Source organism: Falco biarmicus, chromosome Z, assembly GCF_023638135.1.
Source record: "Falco biarmicus isolate bFalBia1 chromosome Z, bFalBia1.pri, whole genome shotgun sequence".
Classification (NCBI taxonomy): Eukaryota; Metazoa; Chordata; class Aves; order Falconiformes; family Falconidae; genus Falco; species Falco biarmicus.
In genome coordinates, this window is record NC_079311.1 from 44,891,240 (window position 1) to 44,913,481 (window position 22,242).

At 37.5% G+C, this 22,242-nt stretch overlaps 1 protein-coding gene across 1 annotated transcript in view; it reads left to right on the plus strand.

The window, feature by feature from the left end:
- The window catches only part of LOC130142524 (guanine nucleotide-binding protein G(q) subunit alpha), a 136,296-nt gene that overhangs the window by 97,402 nt on the left and 16,652 nt on the right, over positions 1–22,242 (plus strand). Inside the window, exons 4-5 of the mRNA XM_056324646.1 lie at positions 10,081–10,209; positions 11,177–11,306. Of these exons, the coding sequence (XP_056180621.1) occupies positions 10,081–10,209; positions 11,177–11,306 (259 nt within the window). The remainder of the gene's footprint in view (positions 1–10,080; positions 10,210–11,176; positions 11,307–22,242) is intronic.

A 22,242-nucleotide genomic window follows, 5' to 3' on the forward strand; every position in this document is an offset into this window, starting at 1 on the left:
CACATCATAAAGCAAGAAAACAAAATGTTTACAAGTTACTACTGGGATTCACAAGGCAGTAAGGCAGAAATAAGCACCCAGTGCCCATTTATTTGGTGAGTCTTAGTAATTTCTTCGGACTTGATATATAAACCAAAATGGTTTGTTGTCAGCCAGATTTCTTGGAAGCGTAGGTGTCAATATTTTTAAGCTTGTGTGTCGGTAATGTTACATGTTCTTTATTCAACCCTTGTGTAAGCCTCTTATCTTCTTAGTGTTTTCCCATGCTTCCAGTCTGTTCCCTGTATTGCCTCTTTCTGCCCATCAGTGTTACTATACATTGCCTTCCTAAATACCTTCCTCTGTACTTTCGTTTCTTTTGTTGTTTCTAAATTCTGTTTCTGTTTTTTAATATAACAGAATCACAGAATGGTCAGGGTTGGAAGGGGCTTCTGGAAAGCAGCTAGGTCAACCCCCTGCTAAAGCAGGTTCACCCACAGCAGGTTGCACAGAGTCACGTCCAGGCGGGTTTTGAATGTCTCCAGAGAAGGAGACTGCACAGCCTCTCTGGGCAGCCTGTCCCAGGGCTCTGTCACCCCCAAGGTAAAGAAGTTCTTCCTCATATTCAGATGGAAGTTCTTCTGTTTCAGTTTGTGCCCGTATGTTATAATATATCCTGTGTGTTTCTACACTTACACATTCTGTCATCTTTTGATCTGTTTCGTCATTGTCTGCTACAATTTTGATGCTGTTATACCCGCTGCTGGTACCCTGGAAGCATATGTCAGATGTGTGTTTACCACAAGGGGTGAGGGTAGGGTCTAAGAAGGAAGATTTCCTGCATCATGGGAATTGGTTTGAACCTCTGGATGCTCAGCAGACACATTCCATTCTCTTCCCTTACCATTGGGTGCTCCAAAGGTTGTGTGTTCATTTTGATTTTAAAAGTGATTTCTAGACTTCTCTGAAGTAAAGTCAGGAACACTTCAGGTAAACAGAGATTATTCACTTCCCATATACATTACAGGGTGACTTAGCTGCTTACCACTAAACCACTTCCCTTTAAGATACCGTTCACAGTGTGAGACAGATGTAAACACACACCACACTGTAAGAGAGACAGTGGTCATAAGTGACATTTCACATTTATGTGATAACATACAGAATTAGGGTTGCAACTAGAATTTCTGGAGATTTCATCACCATTTTTCCCCAATATGAACTAAGGGCTTTCCCTTCATGAAGAAAAAGTAGGAGGTGTTTAGAACTGGGAAGTGTCTCAGAGTCTTGCTGGAAAACTTCCATCTTTCTCTGGCCCCAAGAAATGAAAGTCTTATGTCATTGTATACCTCCAACCAGGGACTTTCTAGTTGCCACACAGGCACTGAGGATATCTGTTTAGTTTCCCTTTCATGGCTGTGTTTTCTAACACTTTAGATAATTAAATATAGTTTTTCAACAAGTTCCTACCCCGCTGTGTTAACTGCCCCAGTTGGTATTTAATACCTTGCATTGTTACTATTTAATGCACTGCTTTATTAATTATACATGCCATGGTGTTACCTTACACACATGTAAGCCTTTGGGCTTCTTTTTCTGCATTTGCTGTCACCTTTAACAACTTACAGTTACACAACTATGCATATACGTGTGATCATGTGAACTGAGTTAGTTGGATAGCTAGTGCAGAAATGCAAATTCCATTTTTTTACATGTAATAAGAGCACTATGGTGTGACTTTGAGGACATCTTCAGAATATCACTGATTGATAACAAGGAACAAAGAGATTAATCCTAATGATGTCTTCTTCTTCATATTTCATCTTTTGTGAAACCGTTGCATGAATTGTAGTGCTTTAGTCATCTAGTAATTTTTTCATTATAGTATTCCATCTGAATTTGAAGTTTTTCATAACTTCAGCTGAACAATTAATTCCTTCATACCTGTCTGTTAAAAATAACATTTTGCTTCCATGTTCCACTTCTGAAACAGGTGCATTTCAGTGGAATTACTGTGTGCTAAGTAGGATGTGCTTAGAGGCACACCAGTGGAAAGATCAGTATAAGAATCGTAAGTTTTTACTACAGCAGTTTACTCCATTTGCTGGTATTGCCTCTAGCAATCAACATTCATTCTTTTATTTCATAAAGTTGTAGGGAACTCTTACAGTATCATGGGTCTGTGTGAGCCTTTCAGAAGGACTAATACTGTCCTAAATTGAGACCTGCTATGCAGCTGACACTGGGTATAGCAAATTATGAAAAACTGTCTATGTGATACCACTGTAACAGTCATTTGCTGAGGGTGAGAAAACCATATATTCATAAGATACATAAGTGCATCATTATTTAATAAACATTTTGGTACTACTTATTGATCCTTCTTCCCTACATTTGTAAATATGTTCTTGAAGGTTCTAAGGTTATATTTGGAGACTCTTTGTGTTGCAGAATGGTGGATTCTGCTTTTATGTATTCACATTTCACACAGCCTTATTTGTGTAAGGTTTGTGATAAGATAAAAACAGCAAATAAAATTAAAAGTCTGAAGATTAAGATCAAGTACTAGCAGCAGAACAGTGCAGACCCTATTTTAGGTCTTAGGTATAGTCCCTGAATATAAAAGGAAGGTCTGAAGAGGGATGGGACATGAAATCTACTGCATACCAAAGCACTGCATCCTGTAGAAAAACTGGAGATTATGCAACAGGGCTAGGGAAGTTCAGAAAGGGAAGTGGGGTTATATAAAGCAGTATACAGTATGTATTTCTTTCAAGATCCTTTTTCTCATGCAGTACTGAACACGTTTTTAATATCTGTAATTTTTAAAACATTTGCTATTAAGAAAAGTTTGCACAAGCATTTTTTATTTGATGACTTGCTTTTTTTAGCCATTGCTAAGATTGGCTTTTAGCCATGTAGGAAATTGAAGGAGACAGCTAGGTAGTATTTGGGTGGGATAAGGATAAAAACAGTACAGACTTTTTCCTACCTCGCTGCAAAGACCTGAGGTTTACAGTGTTTAGGTTAAGACTAGGTAGTTCTGGAAACTGGTAAGCGTGCCTCAACTTTCAGCTGGTGGTGTAGTGGTTCAGAAATGCAGACCTCTACAGAAATTCTGAAAAGGCAGCCAGTACTCTTTTACACTTAGCTTTGTTCACGGCTTGTGTTTGTACACTGAAAATTGATTCCATTTACTGTGCTGCTGCATGTTAGCAAAGAGGATGCTTGTGTCAGTTTATTCTGGCAGCTCTGTGAGGTAGGAAAGATCCTGCTACAGGAACTTTAACATTTTGCATATGTGGAGCTGAAAGACAAGCAAGTTGTATGTGTTTTCACAAATGCAGAAAAAGGCTTTTTCCTTTCAAAGATTGTTTTGCAGCACATGGTCAAAATTAGTGCTAGTAGCCCTATCACCCAGTTCAGTTTCTCAAAACAAACAAACAAAAAAACCTCCTACCCCCGCCAAAATGACACCAAACCCTAACAGCAGTATGAAGGTAGTGCCACTCAATTCCAGAATAGCCAGGCTCCAAAGGACAGAAATATATTAAATATATTATTTACATAGTTTGCCTAATTAGCCTTAGTCATACACTTTGGTTAGGGTTTTATTTTCACCTGCGCTGACACTATAGGTGTACAGGGTCATACCTATGAACTACCCGAACTTTGAGGGAAATGCTTCTTTTTGTATGTGTGTGCATTAAACCTGAGCACTTTTAAGGTTGAAAAGATGTAAAAGTTTGTGGTTACTGTCATAACTGGAAAAAGTCAACCATGAGGTATCTGGCTGCTGTGGTTGAACACAGTGGAAACATTTGCATATGAAATGGTACTGGTGAGCCCGGCTTTTGCAGCTGTGGTTACACTGAAATCACCCAGCAAACTTTATCTTAACAAACTTTCTAGATTTTCTTCAGGTCATCCCTTCCCTCTTCCCCTGTACTCTCATTCTCCCCATATATATTTAAGAAATATTCAACATTGTTTGCTGACTGTGTAATTACCTCTTATCTCTGCATGTTTGGGTTTGTTTTAGAGATTTCTCTTGGAGTATTTCTGGTGTGCTGCCAGGCAGATCCCTTCTGATCACACAAAGCAGTGTGTTTCAGAGAGAGTTTGCTCCCCGGGGGCTTCTGTGCTCAAAAGGTCTTGCAGGCAGACTGCTGCTAAGCACAGGGTTTGTTGGTGTGGTGGTGAATATTGGTTGGATATCTTGCTACATCGGTTTTGCTGCTGAGTTTGGGAAGAGTTACTACGCAGTACTGGTGGATAGGGCAATGTCATTTTTACCCTTGGAAAGGGAAACGAGTTTGTTATAGATGGATGAAAGCTGTAGCTTTTCCACCCTTGTCTGTCTGTGCCTTAATGCCTTCTCTTCATTAATTAGGCTATACACTAAACTTAGTTTAAAGTTACAGAAATGATATTATGGAATTATTCCTGAGAAAATGCTACTTTATCAACTTATTATTTGCAACTAAAGTATGACCTCAAAGATGCTGGAAAATAGTAGGTCATGGCTAGAGGAGGGTGTTTGTTTGAAGTGCCTGCCCCGTGTTTCTTCACGTTGAAGGTACTTTAAGACCTCATTCGCTGAAAGTAAATTGAAGTAAGTTTTGATGGTCTGTCTTCGTTAGGTGATATAGCTGTGGGACTTGAATTAAGGCTGAATGTCGAGCTGCCAGTTCACAGTGACAGGGGTTATATTTAACTGCTTGAAGAAAGTTATTGGTTGAAACAATTCTGGTCTATTTATTAAGGTTGGGAGTCCCACGTCTTTGCGTGATTTCAGTATGAGAAAGGCATGCAGTAAAGCGTAGAGCCGGTCACTCTACTCCCATGATCCCAATCGTGCTGTTTATTTTGAAAAGTACCTTTGAAAGTGCTGTCTTCCTAAGGGCATCATTAGCACCTCCATAGCCTGGCTGCTTCCCTGAAGCTGGCTGCAGGCTTGGACCTTGTCACAGGTGATTAAAAGCATTAAAAATAAGTACCTCTCTCGGCCCTGCCTGGGAAACAGAAGTCTCCCTCTGCTTCTGGTCAGCAGGCTGTGCGGCGGTGGCAGGTTCTCCTGGCGGCAGGGGAGGGCCGCTGCCAGCAGCTCATCACACACTGGTGGCCCAGTAGTGCACCTTTTGCCTGTTGCTATAGCAACCTCCTGGGAAACCTCAGCAGCCACTAAAAATCATCTTTATAAAGCTAATTACCGGCGTAATTAATTTTTTAAACTTCATCTGTATTGTAGATGTACACAGACCTGTGTGGTTTGGTGCTTTTTTAAGAAGTAATTTTATCCAGTTTTCCCTCTTTTGTTCCTTTGTATAATGCCTGTGAGTAGGTGCTGTTTGGGTGAGACGCTGTACAACTGAAGTGTGTCTGTCTCATCAGAGAAAGACATTTCTTAGCAGGTGTAGAAATAAATTCAGAGTGCCATATAGTGTTGAGATCTAAATGGCTAGCTGCTACCCATACAGCTGAATTCCCTGTGGTCATGCTGGTGGTGACCCACTTTTGGACCAGCACTCAGGGCAGTTGCCAGTGTATTTCCAATATCTGTACCATTACGATTTTAAATTTTGAAGTTAATAAACTGAGGAAGTCATCTGTCTTGGGCAGTTGTTGGCAGCAATATTTTTGTGGAAGTTCGTGTTTATGACAAGTCTTGTGGTTTCTTTGCAAGAGTGCACGCATAGCCATTTCTAGTATATGCCAGAGAGTTAATTGCATTGCAAAGGCTGATTGCAGTATTTGTGCATACATTTTGAGCTGGGCACTTACCCTAAAATACCCGGTGCATATCTCCTATGTGCTTAAATTTCTTGTGCACAGGATTTCTTTGCCCAGGTGAGCAATGTATTTACCAGTATTTTGTTTAAGGATGATGCATGAGATAAATGCTTTAAGCCATAGTAAATAGGGTTTTTTAATAAGCAGATATGCAAAAAAGTCAGTAAAAATACTCATTTTCTTGCACTCCTCACCCATTCGAATTCAGGCTCCAGATACTTAACATAGTCCTGGCTTTGTAAGTTGTCTTCTGGTTGCAGATAAGCCATTGGAGGAAGTAACTCCACCCTGCTTTCCTGCTGGAGTTTATGGACTTCCCACACCCTAGGCTGTATCCATCAAATAAACTAGCTTAATTTGAGCAATTTCAGTAGTGTTTCTTCACTATTTCAAATCATTTTGACAGAAACGTGTTATCAGGCCATTGCACAAGTGAAAGAGCTGGCAGCGGGGGATGGGCAGAGATGCAGCTGGACTGGGGCTTGAGCCTGCACAGCTGAAAGTGGAAAGAATGAGCATTAGCTAGTTTGATGGTTTTATTCAAAGTTGCTGCTTGCTAAATTGATTTAAAAATAAATAAATTACTAGTTTAATAAGCTGTAGGGTGCTTAAAGCCTGTGCATGCAGTGCTGCATTCCCCCTGGTGATCAGAGAATTTCTTTAAACCCCAGCTTTCACGTGGGAAAAACAAAAGTTAAATTTCCAACCATTTTGGTATGAGGAAGATTTGAAAATATAAGACTTTATTATGGCAATTAGTTAAACTCTGATAAACCAAATAAATAAAATCTTAAATGGTCAGTGTTTCAGGAACAGCTACAATACTAATGTGTGAAAATTGTGTGTGCTGGTAGTATGCCTTTAAATACCCATATTCCATTTGTCTTTTAATGTAAATAGTCACCTGTATTCATTTACATATTCCCTCCCAGCATTTTGAAATAGTAAGTCAGCCCAGCAAATCACTTATTCACCCACCTCTCCTAATACAGTGCAAAAATCTGTTCTTGTGCTTCAAGAAGAGAAAGTGACTTGGTTTTTGTCTATGTAGTACTATGGATGTAGAAGTATGGCATTATGCAAGTAACACAAAAGTCATGATGATGTATTGAGCATAAGTGTGTGGATTCACTTCCACTGGCATTTTAGGAGGGTTGCATCTGACTGAAGAGAGACAAGACATTTCCACAATATATCAAAAATCTTCAGATGTGCTATAAAACAGTGCGTGCAATGGAAAAGAAATACCCTGGTGTCAATTCCAGTGATGTATGTTCTTACCCAAAGAGAACATTATTTTAATTAATTGTGTTACTTTGATTTAGAGGTTGTATGAATTTTAAGAGAGACTGAAGGAGTTTTTAGTGATTTTAGAGTATCTTGAAGAGAGCTTTGTGTTGCTGCTGCAGGCAAAGCTTTCAGTGTGATTTTCAGAAATTGTTCAAGCCCCTTGAAGCTGATGGCAGAATATGACATTACGTATCCTTACATGGTAACAGGAGGTAGGTGTAACTGATCTGCAAAACTGTTAGCGTCGGTAGCAGAAAATATCCTGCTCCTTTGCTTCAGAGCAACAGTGCACAAAGTTCATTAAAATTTTCTGCTTAATAATTCAATTGACTATTTGCTGTATTCTCACAGCATGAAAATAGCAATAATAAAAGATCTAAAAGTGAGGTTGTGCAACAAATGGGACATTTTCATTTAAATAAATGGACACAATAATATGTTTGTTTATTAAGTTTTAAGTAAGAACGAAAAGTGGTAGGGGCTGAATGTCATTATTCAAAACCAAAAAATGCAGGATGTATTCTAAATTACTTTTGTTGGACTGTAGGTTCTGGTTATGATTTGTCAGTATCACAAAGATTGTCTTTTAAAAGATTTTTGTGTGTGCCATCTGTTTTCTGTGAGATACTTTTACTGGTTTTGACACCACTTCCTTTATTCTGGGTTTGAATGTATAATTCAGGACACTTCTTGGAGCCCAACATCCTTTGGTCTGTGAAGTGAGGGAAATCCAGGGAAAGAAACAGGAATCCGTAAGGATGCATAAGGACTCTTCTGTGGACTGTGTAGGTTCTGTAAGGTGCTATGGGTGAAAAGAGTGAGAAGCTTGCTCTTCAGTAATTGAGCAGAACTTGAGCAGAAATGAACAAGGATGAGGGAAAGATTACTATTTTTAAGGATAAATTAATGCTTCTGGAACTTAATGACATCAGTGGTTTGTGGTAGGACAAAAAAACCACTCCTTTGCCCTTTTAATGGTTTCCAGTAACACAAGTGAGATTTAACTATTTAATAATGTTCCTTTGCACTATGGCCTTCCAAAAATCAGCCAGATGTGCATTACAGCATGTCTTATTAAGTGTCCACTTACCTGTGGTGCAGAGGTGTGGTAACAGGCTCACGATGACTGCAGGCTGAAGCTTGCTAAAGAAACGCAACAAGATGATTGTGTAATGGGCCATCTAGCAATTCATTCAGTTAAAGTTCTGCTGCTCTTGTGAATACCACTGTAGCATGTAATGACCTGCAATGCTTCTTTGTACCCTTCCAGAATACAGTCACAAACCAAAACCAAAACCAGTTTTCTGGGGAGTGGGAGGGAAAAAGAATCAAGTTCAAGGTCTCTGTCAGTTTCTTGTTGTGGTGGTTATGAATTTCATTCACTTACACTTTTTTTTTCACCAATATATTGATGATGTGCTTCTCCATTCTGCTTTTTGTATGAAGCACATCAGGAAAGATGTGCTGAAACCCACAAGCATTTTTCTTATTGGCAGAAACTAATCAGTGTTCTCAGAAAGTATTTGCAGAGTAGTAGCTCCTGAATTAGCTGAGGTATATGGTTCAATACAACTTTCTGATTGTGTGCAACTTTCTCACATACAATGTTTACTGTTGGATTAATCTTTCATGAATAAAATCATAGTGAGGGAGATTTGATAATGGTTTTGGCTCCCTCCTAGATCTAATAAATACGTCTGTATTTTTACTGTAAGGTGGAAATCAAACTGCTTTGTTTCTGTCATTGATCAGGATAGCTTTTTTCACTAGTTTGTTCAGAAGTCATTCAAAGCATCTGATTTGTTGTGTGGGTTTATTTAAAAAGAGCACCTTCACTAATAACTACAAGGAAAAGAACATGTTCAGAGCTTAGCGATCATTTAATGAATTACAAGGCCATCACTCTCCTCCCCTAGAATGAATGAGGGCATCCATTGGTTAATTTATCTTCTCAGTGACTAACACTAGGTCAGTCTGTGCTGGGAGGTAACCAGACACCCCAGAACTCCATTTTCTGCAGTAGGCTTTCTCCCAGACATCTACCATGGGGAGAACGCAAGCTGCCTGATGCACTGATTTCATGAGATGTCCAGCTTCTGAACCCAAACAGGCTATCTCATACATATGGGTACATGCTTCTCTTTTGAAGCATCTTTTTTATGAGAATTAATTAAAACCTTCGGCACACTGGTGCTTTATGGTTGAAACCCACCATTAAGCAATTGCAGAATGCTTTTGTGTTGTAGTTAATGACCCTTTACAAGCCATTTTATAAGAACTTTGGGTTATTTGTTAACAGACTGGCATGTATTTCATGTACTGCAGGCTTATTAAATTAATCAGATGTTTCAGTGCGAATGCAGGACTTTCAGATGCCAGGCATCCCACTAAATAATCAGTGCTGCCTTCTGATAACAAGATCCGGAAATTTTTTTAATTTGTCAGTGGGTGGGGGTTTCCTTTTTTTTAAAAAAAATATTTAATCTCCAAACAGTACCATTTATCCTGCTATCACTTCCTAATTGATAATGATCTATTCCATAGGAGCTGACTATTGCTTAGGAGTTTCTTGTTTGTCTATCCATGCATTTATGTAGACAGTGCAAAATGAATATAAAGAAATATGTTACATATTCAAATAAACTGTGCAATTTTATATTTCTCACACATTTTATAATACTATTTTTCTCTGAATTGCCTAGAATTATGTCATTGAAAACTTTGAATCTTTGGTGAATTTACATGTGAAAGCCAAGCAAACTTGTATGAAAAAAAAAACCACCAGGATAACAACACTACCCTTTTGTAGAATTTATTTGAAGCTGTGGAAGTGTACAGGAAGAGAGGAAGGAGCACATTTTTATACTTTGTCCCCTCTTATGCCGATAATGCTCTTTCTTCTGTTGTACTTTTTCCTACCCCACAGTCCATTTCCATTCCCAAGTCTTCCTTTCTCTTTCCCTCAGTGGAATGATGGTGTCACTGTCTTGCATTCCTGTTGTTTCTCCCTGTCTATAGCTATCTTAATGATTTGGACCGCATAGCAGATGCCACCTATCTGCCAACTCAGCAAGATGTGCTCAGAGTTCGAGTCCCAACAACAGGGATCATTGAATATCCATTCGACCTACAAAGCGTCATTTTCAGGTAGAAAAGAAGGTTTTAAGACCCACTTGCTTTGCTTTGTTTCCTTTTACATTAGTAATATATAGGTATATAGGGCATTGGTTAAAACTGCATAAAAAGCAATTGTTCTGTGTTTTAAAAAATAAGCTAATATTAAAGATGGGAAAAGGATGAAAGACAATTAGGTTTGTCTTTTTCTGAAGGTAGATAATACTGATAGTAAACCTGCAATTTATCTTTTCAATAATATGTATCAAAGTTTCACTGTGGAGTAATAATCTGAAAATACAACCATGTCCTCCTAATTCATGTAAATTATGGAATACAAAGTTATCACTTGTGTACTGATTTTCAGAGAGAGGTTACTTTCCTTCAGAGAGAAATCACCCTATGTGAGTGCAGTTGCTTAAAAAACTATAGAACTGCAGTTGCAAGTTGAACAGCTGTGTTTAGTTAAGCTTAGATGTGTGATGAAGTGAGAATATGCTGCGAGCAAATCTGAATTTTAATTTTGGCTATTAAAAAGCAAATCTGAATTTTAATTTTGGCTATTAAAAATTCTAATAGATATATATTGTACTCTATTTTTCCTCTTAAAATGGGGCAGCTTTAACAAGTTGGTAATTTCACTTTGATAATTCAGGGGGAAAAAGGCAGACCACCATGTCTATTCTGTTCACATCTGTTTCTGCTGAATACACAGGGCATACATACATTGCCGAACCATGGCTCATGAGATGTTTATATCTCAGAAATCTGAGGGTTTTGAAACCCACAATAATTTAAATACAGGAAACACAGACTTAAAAGCAAATACAATTAACTGTCTAGTTACAACAGGTTCCATTAAATATCAACGAGAGAAATTATTTAGAAAAACAAACCAAACTGTGTTTTCAACTGAATTTTTGAATTTTGTCATTTTGTGTGTGTCTGTGTGTTTATGTGTTAAATTATTATGAAGTTGATGTGGATGTTAATTTTGCAGAATGGTGGATGTAGGAGGCCAACGATCAGAAAGAAGAAAATGGATACATTGCTTTGAAAACGTCACATCTATCATGTTCCTAGTAGCTCTTAGTGAATATGATCAAGTGCTTGTGGAGTCAGACAATGAGGTAAGAAAGCATCAGCAAAAAGCACTAGTTTTAAAGAAAAAGTAGCTTGACTTGTCCAGTCCCAGGTGTTTTTCAAATGCATCTATCAGCAGTCATACACAACTGCGGCCAGTGGAGTGACAAGCACCAGAGGGATCAAGAGGCAAGGAGGGGATCAGTCTTCAAATATGTCAGAGCTGATCTGCTCTGTGGATGATTCAAAGAAACCTATTTATTTTCTGTTGAAAGAGAATACAGTTGAATATACAGAAGTGCTCTTAGTGTAGCTGTTTGTGCAGTCAGTGTTTTTTGGCAGAGCCACAAAAATAGGCGGTGGAAATGAAGACAAAATTTATAGATTCTTTGCTAGAACACACCCTAATGTAGTAAACTTTGTGCCTTTGACTTAAAACATAGGAAGTATAATGTATTTTAAAAAAAAAAATACTAGAAGTAGGAAAGTAAATGAGCTGAGGGGGCAAAGCACACTAGTTCCAGCACTTTTAATGCTGTTTTAGACTGGGGAGATTATTTAATGTTTTTGTCTTTCTTGAGGACTGTTTTAAGTTATTGATGAAACTGTTATGATTTACTGTCACTGTCCTATGCAAGTCTTCTAACACATACTGACAGAAGTTAGGTGAAAAAAGAAAACAACTTCATGGCTGCGTACATGTTGATTTCAGTTTGAGAGAATGTTGGCATAACAAAGTAAAACAGGTGTCCCTGGACATTCATGTTTGTATACTGAACTTCATTCAGGCTTAATTTTTCAATAAATTATGGGAGCTGTGAAAGTCCTTACATTTATTGTCTTTCTGTAAAAGAAGAATATCGTTACATTAGTTATATAATCAGCTATATCATTCAAAGCTGAATTTACAAAAAATTTGATGCTGTGATCTGCACCGACTTCATCTCTTGTAATTTTGGAAGCTGGATATGTAGATAAAAAGAGAACACAGTCAGACTTGGCTCATTTCAAGCAAAGCCAGAAATGTCTGGTTCTGTCTTTCTCTGTTTGCATTATTCTTTTTTAACCACAAAGTCAACACAGAAGTATTAAGCATTTTAATTATACAAGTCAAAACAAAGTATCTTGGAAATCACATAAAGAAAAATCAGTTATGATGATTTTGAAATGTTGTTCTAACTATCCAAATTAAACTTTCAAACTTCTTGATGTTGGATATTTATCACTGTGTTTTCATACTGTGTTTCTCATAGGGAGAAGTTCTTGTAGGAACTGTCTCACAGGGAGAGGTTTACCAGGCTCTGGTTCCCTATTAAGTGTATCCTGTTCTAGCTCAGACCTTTGCTCTGGTATGTCAGCTTGGTTTGGTGTGACTTAGAGCATCCCTGCTGTAGAACATGGAGCGGTATTTTCATAGGCTGATTCAGTGGAATATACAACGCTCTGTGTTCTTGTATGCTGAAAGGGTTCGTGCGTTGAGAACTGAATAGAACATCTGACTGAAAATTTCCTTTATGTTTTGGGCTCTCCAGTGACAAGTGATGCCTAAACTTGTCATAGCTTTTCTGTAGCTACTTTTCAACTATGATGAAGAAGATCACTTGTAAAGCTGTTTTGATTTTTCTGTTTTTCACTTTTGAAACACTTTGTGGAGGCAAAAGCTGTAAAACTCCTTGTTTTGCAGATAGTTCTTCCACCTTGCTGCTAAACTGTTTGTTTCTCGTTAAAAACAGTGGAAAACTTGTGAACCTTTTTGCATTTCAGTTTGAAATATGTTCATAACTTTAATTGCAACCAGGTTTTGTTTTAGTCATACGTACATACCCTAGGAGCACTTTCCAGCAGCCTTAGGCCTGTGTTACTCTAGCTCTGGGATGGATCCAGACTGTCTTAGAGCTAAGCACTATCTGGGCAGATTAGTTTTGGCTTTCAGCAAGCTGTAGCCTGACTGTCTAGTTTTTGTTGTTATACTAGAGCACTGCTTTCTGCCCTTCCTTTTTCCTCCCCTGCATCCTTAAACATTGCAGTCCCAGAACACATGGGAGAAGAATGCGTTTATTTATTGTGTGTAAAGCAAAGCGTAGTTTGTCTGAATGTGGATGTAGCAGAAATATGGGAAAAGTTTTTAAATGTGTTGACACTCTGAATTAAGAAATTTACCCCCCAAATATATTTTTGTTCTTCACTGGGGTGGGACAAACTCAGTAGGGAAGACAGTAATTTAACTTGAAGACTTTGGTGATCAGCCAAGAGATACTTTTCACACTTACCTTTGAATTGTGAAACAGTATTCAAATTCTAGCACCAAAGTGACAGTGTGTGTAAATGCACTACTTTCTTTGTATGCATGCCATCAGTGTGATGCTGTGATAGAACCTAATCCTTCTTTGATCAGTGCACCTCTCATTGAAAGTAAAAGATCTGAGTCTACAGCTTGTAGTGTTCTGCTAGTCCCTTTGCATTGCTTTCATGGCCTGATTAAATAGTATGATTTTTGTAAGATGGCCTACTTTCCTTTTCTAATTAGTCCACTGCATGTTATTGCCTGAAGTCTGTTTGCTCGTAATATGTTTTTACAAAGAGAACTATACTTTTTAATCATCTGTGGCGTTCTTTTTAGTTAATACATTTTTCATTAATCTCGTTTTCATGAGTAAACATAAATCTGTAAGAATTATTATTTTCCATTTGGTGCATGTGTGTTTATATAACTGTTCATGATAATGAAACTGGTTTAGAGCCCTTAAGTGTCTTGATCTGTGTTTCAAAATGCAGTGCCTGATAGATTCTCAGTTGTAAATCCACTTTTACCTTCGTTTAGCTTATTCAAGAAAAATACATTTGGGTTATAAATCACATGAGGCTATACTAAACTGAGAGGCTTCGCTGGTGTCTTTCAAGGGCTTTTACTCACTGGATATATGTGGGATTGAGCTGGGGACTGTTTCTGTCTTCATGCCCGTGGAGGAGTTAGGTATTAAAAGCTCTCAGAAATACATTTTAACTACTCTAATGGTACATCATACAGAGAAAATAAGACTGAGTGTTGAGACTGCCTGTTAGTCAGAGTCCTGTGTAAGATGACACTTAAATGATAGATCCATGAAATTGCACTCCCACAGCAGAGATCTGCAGCCAAGTGGTTGGGGACTTTCATGAAGAAATGCATGCATAGCTGCCCAACTGTATTTTAACTATGATTCCTCTAACAGGCAATAATCAGAACCAACATTGTCTCTCCTTTCTTAAGTATGTGTCTAGATTGTACATAACTAAGCATCTGATTTCATTGCATAAATACAAAATGAGAAGAATTGGTAAGGACAGTATATTTAAACATATCTTTCAGTAATTTCAGATGATGTACAGTTTTGAAATGCCTTTGTCTTCTTAAATACATAAAAAAGGATAGGTAGCTAACTGTTCCAAATTCTGCCCTTAATAAAACAGTAAGTCTGTCTAGATACGTTGGTGGAAATGAGGACAAAATTTGATCCAGAGGACATAATATACTAATTACATTAATAGTACTGTAAATTAAGTAAATCGTTCCTCAGTCTGATATGATGTGATGAAGGAGAACATGTTATAAGTTAAATTATCAGATATTTGACCTTTTCACTTTTTCAGAAGATTCTGACAGAATTAGAGGTGAGATGAAAAAATGAAGGAATCATCTCTCTGGTGAATTAATTTATAGTGTATTATGTCCTCAAGGTCAGGTTTTTGCTCTGAATTATACCAACAGATCTGGGGAAGTTTGCGGTTTTATCAAAAAGTGTTGTTTAGAACTTTTCTATTTTTAGAATCAACTTGTTTTCTTAAATAAAGGTTTTTTTCTAGATAAAGTATATTAGTCCATGTTCCAGGATATACTGCATTTAAATATGTATCACAGGTAGCTCTTCTAAACATATAAAATCTCATGGTCTTAGTGCAATAAATGCAAAAATGAGTTCCAGCTTTATAAGAGAACGAGTAACCACTTGCAGTTACTGAGGGACTAGAGACATCACAGTGTACCTGTAAAATCTGGTTTAATAAAAAAAACGGTTTTCATTATCTTTGCAGGGCTTAATGATTACTTGGAAATGGCAGAATGAAGGATGGTGTTTATTGATGCTTGTACGTGTTTTTTCTTCTACATTACTGCACTAAAAGTCTTAAGGCATATATGATTTCATATAGCTTGTACAAGTCTATGGTGGTTATGAAAATGTGAGCTATTTGTAGGTCAAGATCCTTCTTTTTCTGTGTTCCCGTAGGGAAAACAGAAAAGACAGGATACTATTTCCTCCGTTCAGCTAAATTAATGGATTGACAGGCTAAGTGAAATTTCAAAGTTTTCTAAACTATGAAAAAGCAAATGCTGTCTTTCCTGAAGTGTCGAGGCAGCAAAGCTACTGAGACATTGAACATCTTGAAGTATTCACTGATAAGATACAATTTTTAGAAGTAAATCAGTATGAGTATTCTGAACATCCATTGCACAAAATAAATCAGGGGGAGAATGCCAGTTTAGATTATTTTGGTTAGAGCTGATATGTAGAAGAATGGCTGCAGAAGCGTGGCCTTAGAATCTCTGAAGATCTGCACAATTCTAATTACAGGCCTATTCTAATACCAGGCCTGGATTGTGCAGATCTTCAGAGATTCTAAGGCCACGCTTCTGCAGCCATTCTTCTACACTGATACATTTTGGTTTAAAAAAAAAAAAAAAAAATGTGAAGTTTTAACAGGATTGGATATAAATATTGCTAGTATTTACAACTAAAGTTTTGTCTGCTTTGACCTCTGAGTACGGAATTTCACTAGTGCCCAGCATTATAAATACATAATATGTATCCTGTATTACATACAAATGTCTTACATCTCTATGCCTTAGGAAAGCAATGTTTTTTTAATTATTTTACTTGTTAAGCAATTTCTTTCCATTGATGAATGAAACCACGTATAAAAGAATTGTTAAAGTGTCTCTTCCTTTGTTAAAATGGTACCATTAATGTAACTTCAAAAACTTGTATTTCATAGGTGGTTTATTTGCTGGGTTTTCACTGACCTTGGAAAAAAACCAAGCAAATTTTACTGTTAAGTTGTAACTCATTTATATAACCTATCCAGACAGGTAGTTTGCAAGCTTTGTAAGACGTTAATTATTAAGAATCCTTATTGGTTATTTTTTTATCAGAAAAGGAGGAGATTCTTCTTAACTAGAGTACTGATTTTTTTTAAAAAAGCTTTTGTTTCAAAGCTGTTGTTAAGCTTTTGGGGTTTTGTTTTTTAAAGCTTGTACTATGTCTTAATACATTATCTGGTTTAGCTGCAGCTAAAATTGTTAGTTTAAACGTAATAGTGTGTAACTGAATTTCTCTTAACCCAGTATTTCCTTCCTTTCCCTTTAATCATCAGAGTTATCATCTGATTTGCATTATAGTGTGACAGAAAGTACCACCTCCTCATAATTCATGTATTTAAAGGTTTGATCCTAGATTGCAGTTCTTGCTGAAAAATGTTTGTAATGTATGAAGCAGGCTGAAATGACTTAAGAATTCTTGAGTTTTGAAAATAATAGCAAAATTGAATCCTTGGCTTAAGAAATCCTAGACACATGCCTTCAAGCTGTCTCTAGTGTTGCCATTACTTCCTGTGTGTCCTCCTTTCACACATTAAACTATTACATAGGATCTGTCTTCTCTGTGATCTTGACAAATGCCATATGGCTTAGTGCACATCCACAAAAATAATGCCATAGAGATCATTTTCCCAGCTTCTTGCTTTTGCGTTGTGTTCATCTTTCCACTGGCTTTCACTTCCTTACCATGTGGAACCAAATGGTTTGTCAGCTGTAAGGACCTGCATCATCTAACCTGGTATGACAACCAGATTTAATGGTTTTTGTGCCAGTCTTGATAGTAATTTTTGAAACATTCCAACAAATACTTTTGCATGTGTTACCGTTCTCCTTGTTCTGAACAGAAGGAGTTCCCTGGAAACTTGTCTAAACCTGCTCCATTGCTGCTGCATAGTGTACAGTGGTGTAGCAGCCAGAGTTGCACACAGACTGCTGCTTGCACTGTTGAGAATTCTGCTGCTAAAACTTGATGCCCTCTTTCTATGTTCAGCATCCCATTGTCTTACAGATTCATCCTGAGTTTATAAAGTTTTAAAGAAGTGGCTGTTACTTAGGAGCAAAGGGCAGCTGTAATTCCCCATCAAGTCTTACAGGTTTCTGAGATACAAAATACGAGGTTCATTTACCAGTAGTAGATGTTCACATGGCACCAGCAGTAGGAAAGCATAATATTTTTGAGATGTGAACAGAACCAGTAGATCTGGAAGTGACTCAAGAAACATTTGCAAAAGGCATTGCATAAACCTTGCAGGGATTTGAAGCAGTATTCAGACAACTGAAACAGGAGAGGTGGAAGGAGGAAGGGACGTTTGACTGGTAGAGTCTCTTTTGTAAGCAGTGTGGAGCTAAATAATCTGGAAAGTTCGTTCTTAAAAATGCTTTGTCCAAAACATTACCACCAGGGGATCATTAAAACTGTCTAGTGGCTTAACAGTCTGTAACTACAGTGACCCATAGTAAAAATGTGTTTAGCTTGGTGTTCAGAGATCACAGGGGCTGAAAGATGATGCCTACATATGAGTGAGCGAAGCAGAATTAGCTGCTTAGAGGGGTGGGATCTCCATCCTGGGGGGAGGTGTTCAAAGCTTGACTGGACACAGCCACGAGCAACCTGATGTAATGATGAAGTTAGTTCTGCTGGGAGCAAGGGGTTGGACCGGATGACTTTCACAGGTCCTTTCCAACATAAATTGTTCTGTGATTCTAAGTAGAAAAAGTCACAGTTAGTTAAGTGAAAGGAGTTTTTTTCGTTCGTTTCTTTGGGGAGCATCTTTGTGGTCATGCTATAAGGTTTTGCCATAGTTTCTTTACAACACTGAAGAACCCTACTTTATTTAGTGGTTATATGAATTAATGTAGTTACCTTCACAGTACTTAATTTACGCTGAAGAACTGTTTTCAATTTTATCAGAAGTAACACTTGTATGAAGGCAAAACAGAATATTTAGAAAATTAGAGATTCAGTAGCTCAACCACAACTGCAAACTGAAACTGAAGGAACTTTGTAGGGTGGTTTTCTGCAGTATTTCTGTGCTTCCAAGTATTGAATAAAGGTACTGTGCAAGGATGTCAGTTCTTTTGATAGATGGAAAATTGTATTATTCTTGGGTTGTCCCAAGTAGAAAGGATCAATATTGCTTGGTTTGTTAAAAGGTATTCCAGTTAAAGTCTAATGTATTAAAATTACATGAAAATAATTACATGAAACCCAGGATAGGTATTTTTAATGTGAACTCATTTTTGTGTCTATACAGATATGTAGATGCAAGCATACATGCTCGTGTTTTGAATCTGGACAAAATACATCTGCAAAATAGAGTGTCCAAAGCCTAGCTGGAACTTCATCACTGGGATCTGTTAACGGGTGACAAGTTGGTGCCATGTTCCAGTTGCACTTTCTTTTGATGTGACAAGAAATAAGAAATGGCATGAAGCCACAGAGTTCAGGATACTTTCACTCTTTATGGAGGCAGTTATCTGAAGCACGTATTTCATTTTTTCATCTGAATTATCTTGCTGTTCACATCTGGGCATGCTTCCCCTTCTCTTCCAGCACTTTGTGTTCCTTATTCACAAACTGATCCTGAATGGCTGAGCATGAAGGCTGGAAGAAAACAATGTTGAGATTAGAGCACTTCTCCTTTTCTGCGTTGTGAATAAACATAATACTTTAGTTGTCTGGTTTTTTGCATCAACATTCAGCAATCCAGTACAATTGAGTGTAGGGCAGAGGGATAACGTGAACTCCCAGACAGATTTAAAATTCTCAGATGGTCTTCATAATTATTTAGCAATGTTGTTTCCATGGGAAATAAAATCTCCAGAACTCATTGGAAACCAGGGAAAATAACACATTAACCACCTGTGCCAAACCGTGTTGCTGTATGTATTGTATCTGCTCTTACCTGTTCACAATTATGCGTATGTATTTTCTTTTTGGTTTGTGGATAAGAAATCCTTTGAACGTAAAGTATCAGTACTGGGTAACATCATTTGCATAAGGAAGAGTTAGAGCCTCTCTTTTTATTGAAATGGGTGGTTCATAATGGAAATGGGAAGTTGAATGATTGTGAACCTAACTTGCAGAGGCTGCCAGAAGTGCAGCTGGTAAATGTTGCTATTGGCAGCACTTGCTGGCAAAGGGAACTGCCACTTACTTTTTTCAATAACCAGTGTCAAAACTGTCCAGAAAAGGGCCTTTTTCAGTAACAATTTAATTTCAAAATATTTTCACCCAATTTTCTCAAAAGTACATAGGTATTCATGAAAAACTGATTATTCCGGCATTCATGTTACTTCATCAAAATTAATTTAACAGTCTTTTTTTTATTTATTTTGGAAATATCTGACAGCAGTGTTTGGACCATGTTTTTGGACCACTTTTTTTTGTACAGTATTTTTGTGCTTTGGTGTTTATTGAACAGATTGGTTGATGGATTTCAGCTGTCATTTGGTTCATCTGTCCCTCTGCTGGATACATAAAATTGCTGTATATTTTTGCATTCAGTGTTGCAAATTTAAGTTGTTTGAGAGGTGAAAGTCTGCTCCCAGGTGATTTAAAAGTACAGTTCTCACCTACAGAGATGTCTTCCCAGTCCTCTGCCAGAAGATTTTCTCAGGCTAGTTTGCAGAAAGATTCAAGACCAGTGAAGAAAGTATTTACTACTGAGCTCTGTGTTTGAAATTGTCTCTTACTGCATTTGAGTTATTCACCAAAGTATTTGTACAACTGTCACAGGTTTTTTCTTAGACAGCTAGTTATAGCAGTGTAGCTGCGAGATTATACTTCATACGAGTGACAAAAATCTGAGTCGCTTCCGGTTTAGTACTGTATTTACTTTTTTTCTGTAGTGGAGGACTCTGCACTTACCTTCCACTTCCTGATTTCCTGTTATTTCCCAACTTTCATGTAACAGCTTTATTAGATTTCTAGCCAAGGCATACACTGTAGGTCTTTCTGTGCAGCTAGGCATTGATTCTACTTCAGTAATTGTTGGAAGTCTTATTTGGAGGATGGTGACGTTCCTAATTAATAGAGACTTTCCCACCAAATACCATTCATATGCACAAGATTTTGTCAGGTAAAATAATGTAAGTCCATTACTGTGATACTAAACAACTTCTGAAATATTAACCTCGGCTTTTTTTCCTGAAGGTCTATTGTGTCAGTACCTCCTCTTCTACAGTTGTTTCTGAATGCCCTCTCAGTCAAATAAACATTTGTTACCAGCAGAAACATAGTTACGTACACAGTGCCAGTTGTTGACTGAAAAATGCATCTTGTTTCCCTCCTCACCACCTTCTCTTGCATCACTTCAACAACATTCAGTCCCTTACAATTTGTGAAATCCTGATTTTGTTAACAGACACTATTTAAATTACTAGCAATTTTAAAGACAGAAGTTACTTACTACATTTTTCATTCAATATGTAAGTTACAGTATGCCCACTAGATGCCACTCTAGACAACCATAAAGACAGTAATGCATGAAACTCCACTGCTGCTTCTGTGTTGTTTCATTGTACTTGGTCTTTTCTGTCAAAGCACTATGTTAGCTGAGAGATGCTGCTTTCCCTTCACTGGGTACCAGCTGATACAGCTCTTAAATGCTATTTTAGCGCTCTTCAGGTATTTTTCAGATTTTGACTTCTAGAGTCAAGTGTTTATAAATTACGCCAATTCTATTTATTTCTGCAACTGCAGGAGTAATTGCATAATTTTGCAGAGCAACAGACAGCAAAGGGAATTGCAATACATGAATCCAAACTAGAAATCCATCATTTTAACATGAAAACTGAAAGTATAGGATTTAAAAAAAAAAAAAAAAAAAAAGTGGAAGGAAGTACTATTTTAATCTTCCAAAATGAGGAAGAGTAAGAGTTTACACTTAGATAAAAAAGTGGGAAAACAGGGTTTGTATGCTAGTTATATTTGAATTAATGTTTAACCATCTATACAAAAACTTTTCTATAGTAAGAGGTACATAGTACAAAGACATTTAATTTTATTTTTATTCTTGTTTCATAAAAACATGTTTTTAGTTATAAAACTGGATAGCCCTATGATTCATTAGTAAGTGCAGTGGTTTTTCTTGGTGTTCAATAAGAAAATGGAATAATCTTATCCAAGATTATATAATCTGTTTATAGTTAACGTATTTCTATGCACTTTTGGATTTTGTGCACTATATTTTTTATTCTGTGTTTCATGATGGTAATTTTACATTTGATTTGCGACTGGGTTGGTTTGTGTGGAGGATGGGAGAATTTTATCCTGGCATCTGTATGTCATAACGAGAAAATTGGTGTAATGGCTGGTGATACCAATGTACGTTTGTGCGTTTCGGGATTGACTGTAGACATAAGCAGAGCAGGGAAGTTGCCGAGGCCAGCAGACCTTGGAGGATGGTGAAAACAGTGATCCTGCTGCTCATTTTCCTTATGCCAGCTGCCTGCAAAGCCAAGGAGGCCACAATGAGCTGTTGCTGCTGTCAGAGCGGGGTTTCTGTGAAGGCTGGCATTACTGCTGCAGATGGCTGTCAGCTGCTGAGAAAACCTTGAGCCAGCTCCAGCTGCATATTTCTATGTATTAGCTATTCACGAGTTTCTTTCTGCAGCCTTTTCCATTGAAGCTGAAATAAGGTTTTTCTGGAAGCAATTTTGTGAGGTAGAGCTGGCTCATAAAATCACATCAAGGGCTTGAATGAACTATTAAATACTGCTTGCTGCCCACTGTTCCTGTCCTGCCACACTGTCTTGCTTGGTTTGGCAAGGCTTCCTTCACACTGCATCTGACAGAAGGTCAGATCTGCAGTGCTGGCCTTTTTGTATACTCCTTGTGATCCTATCCC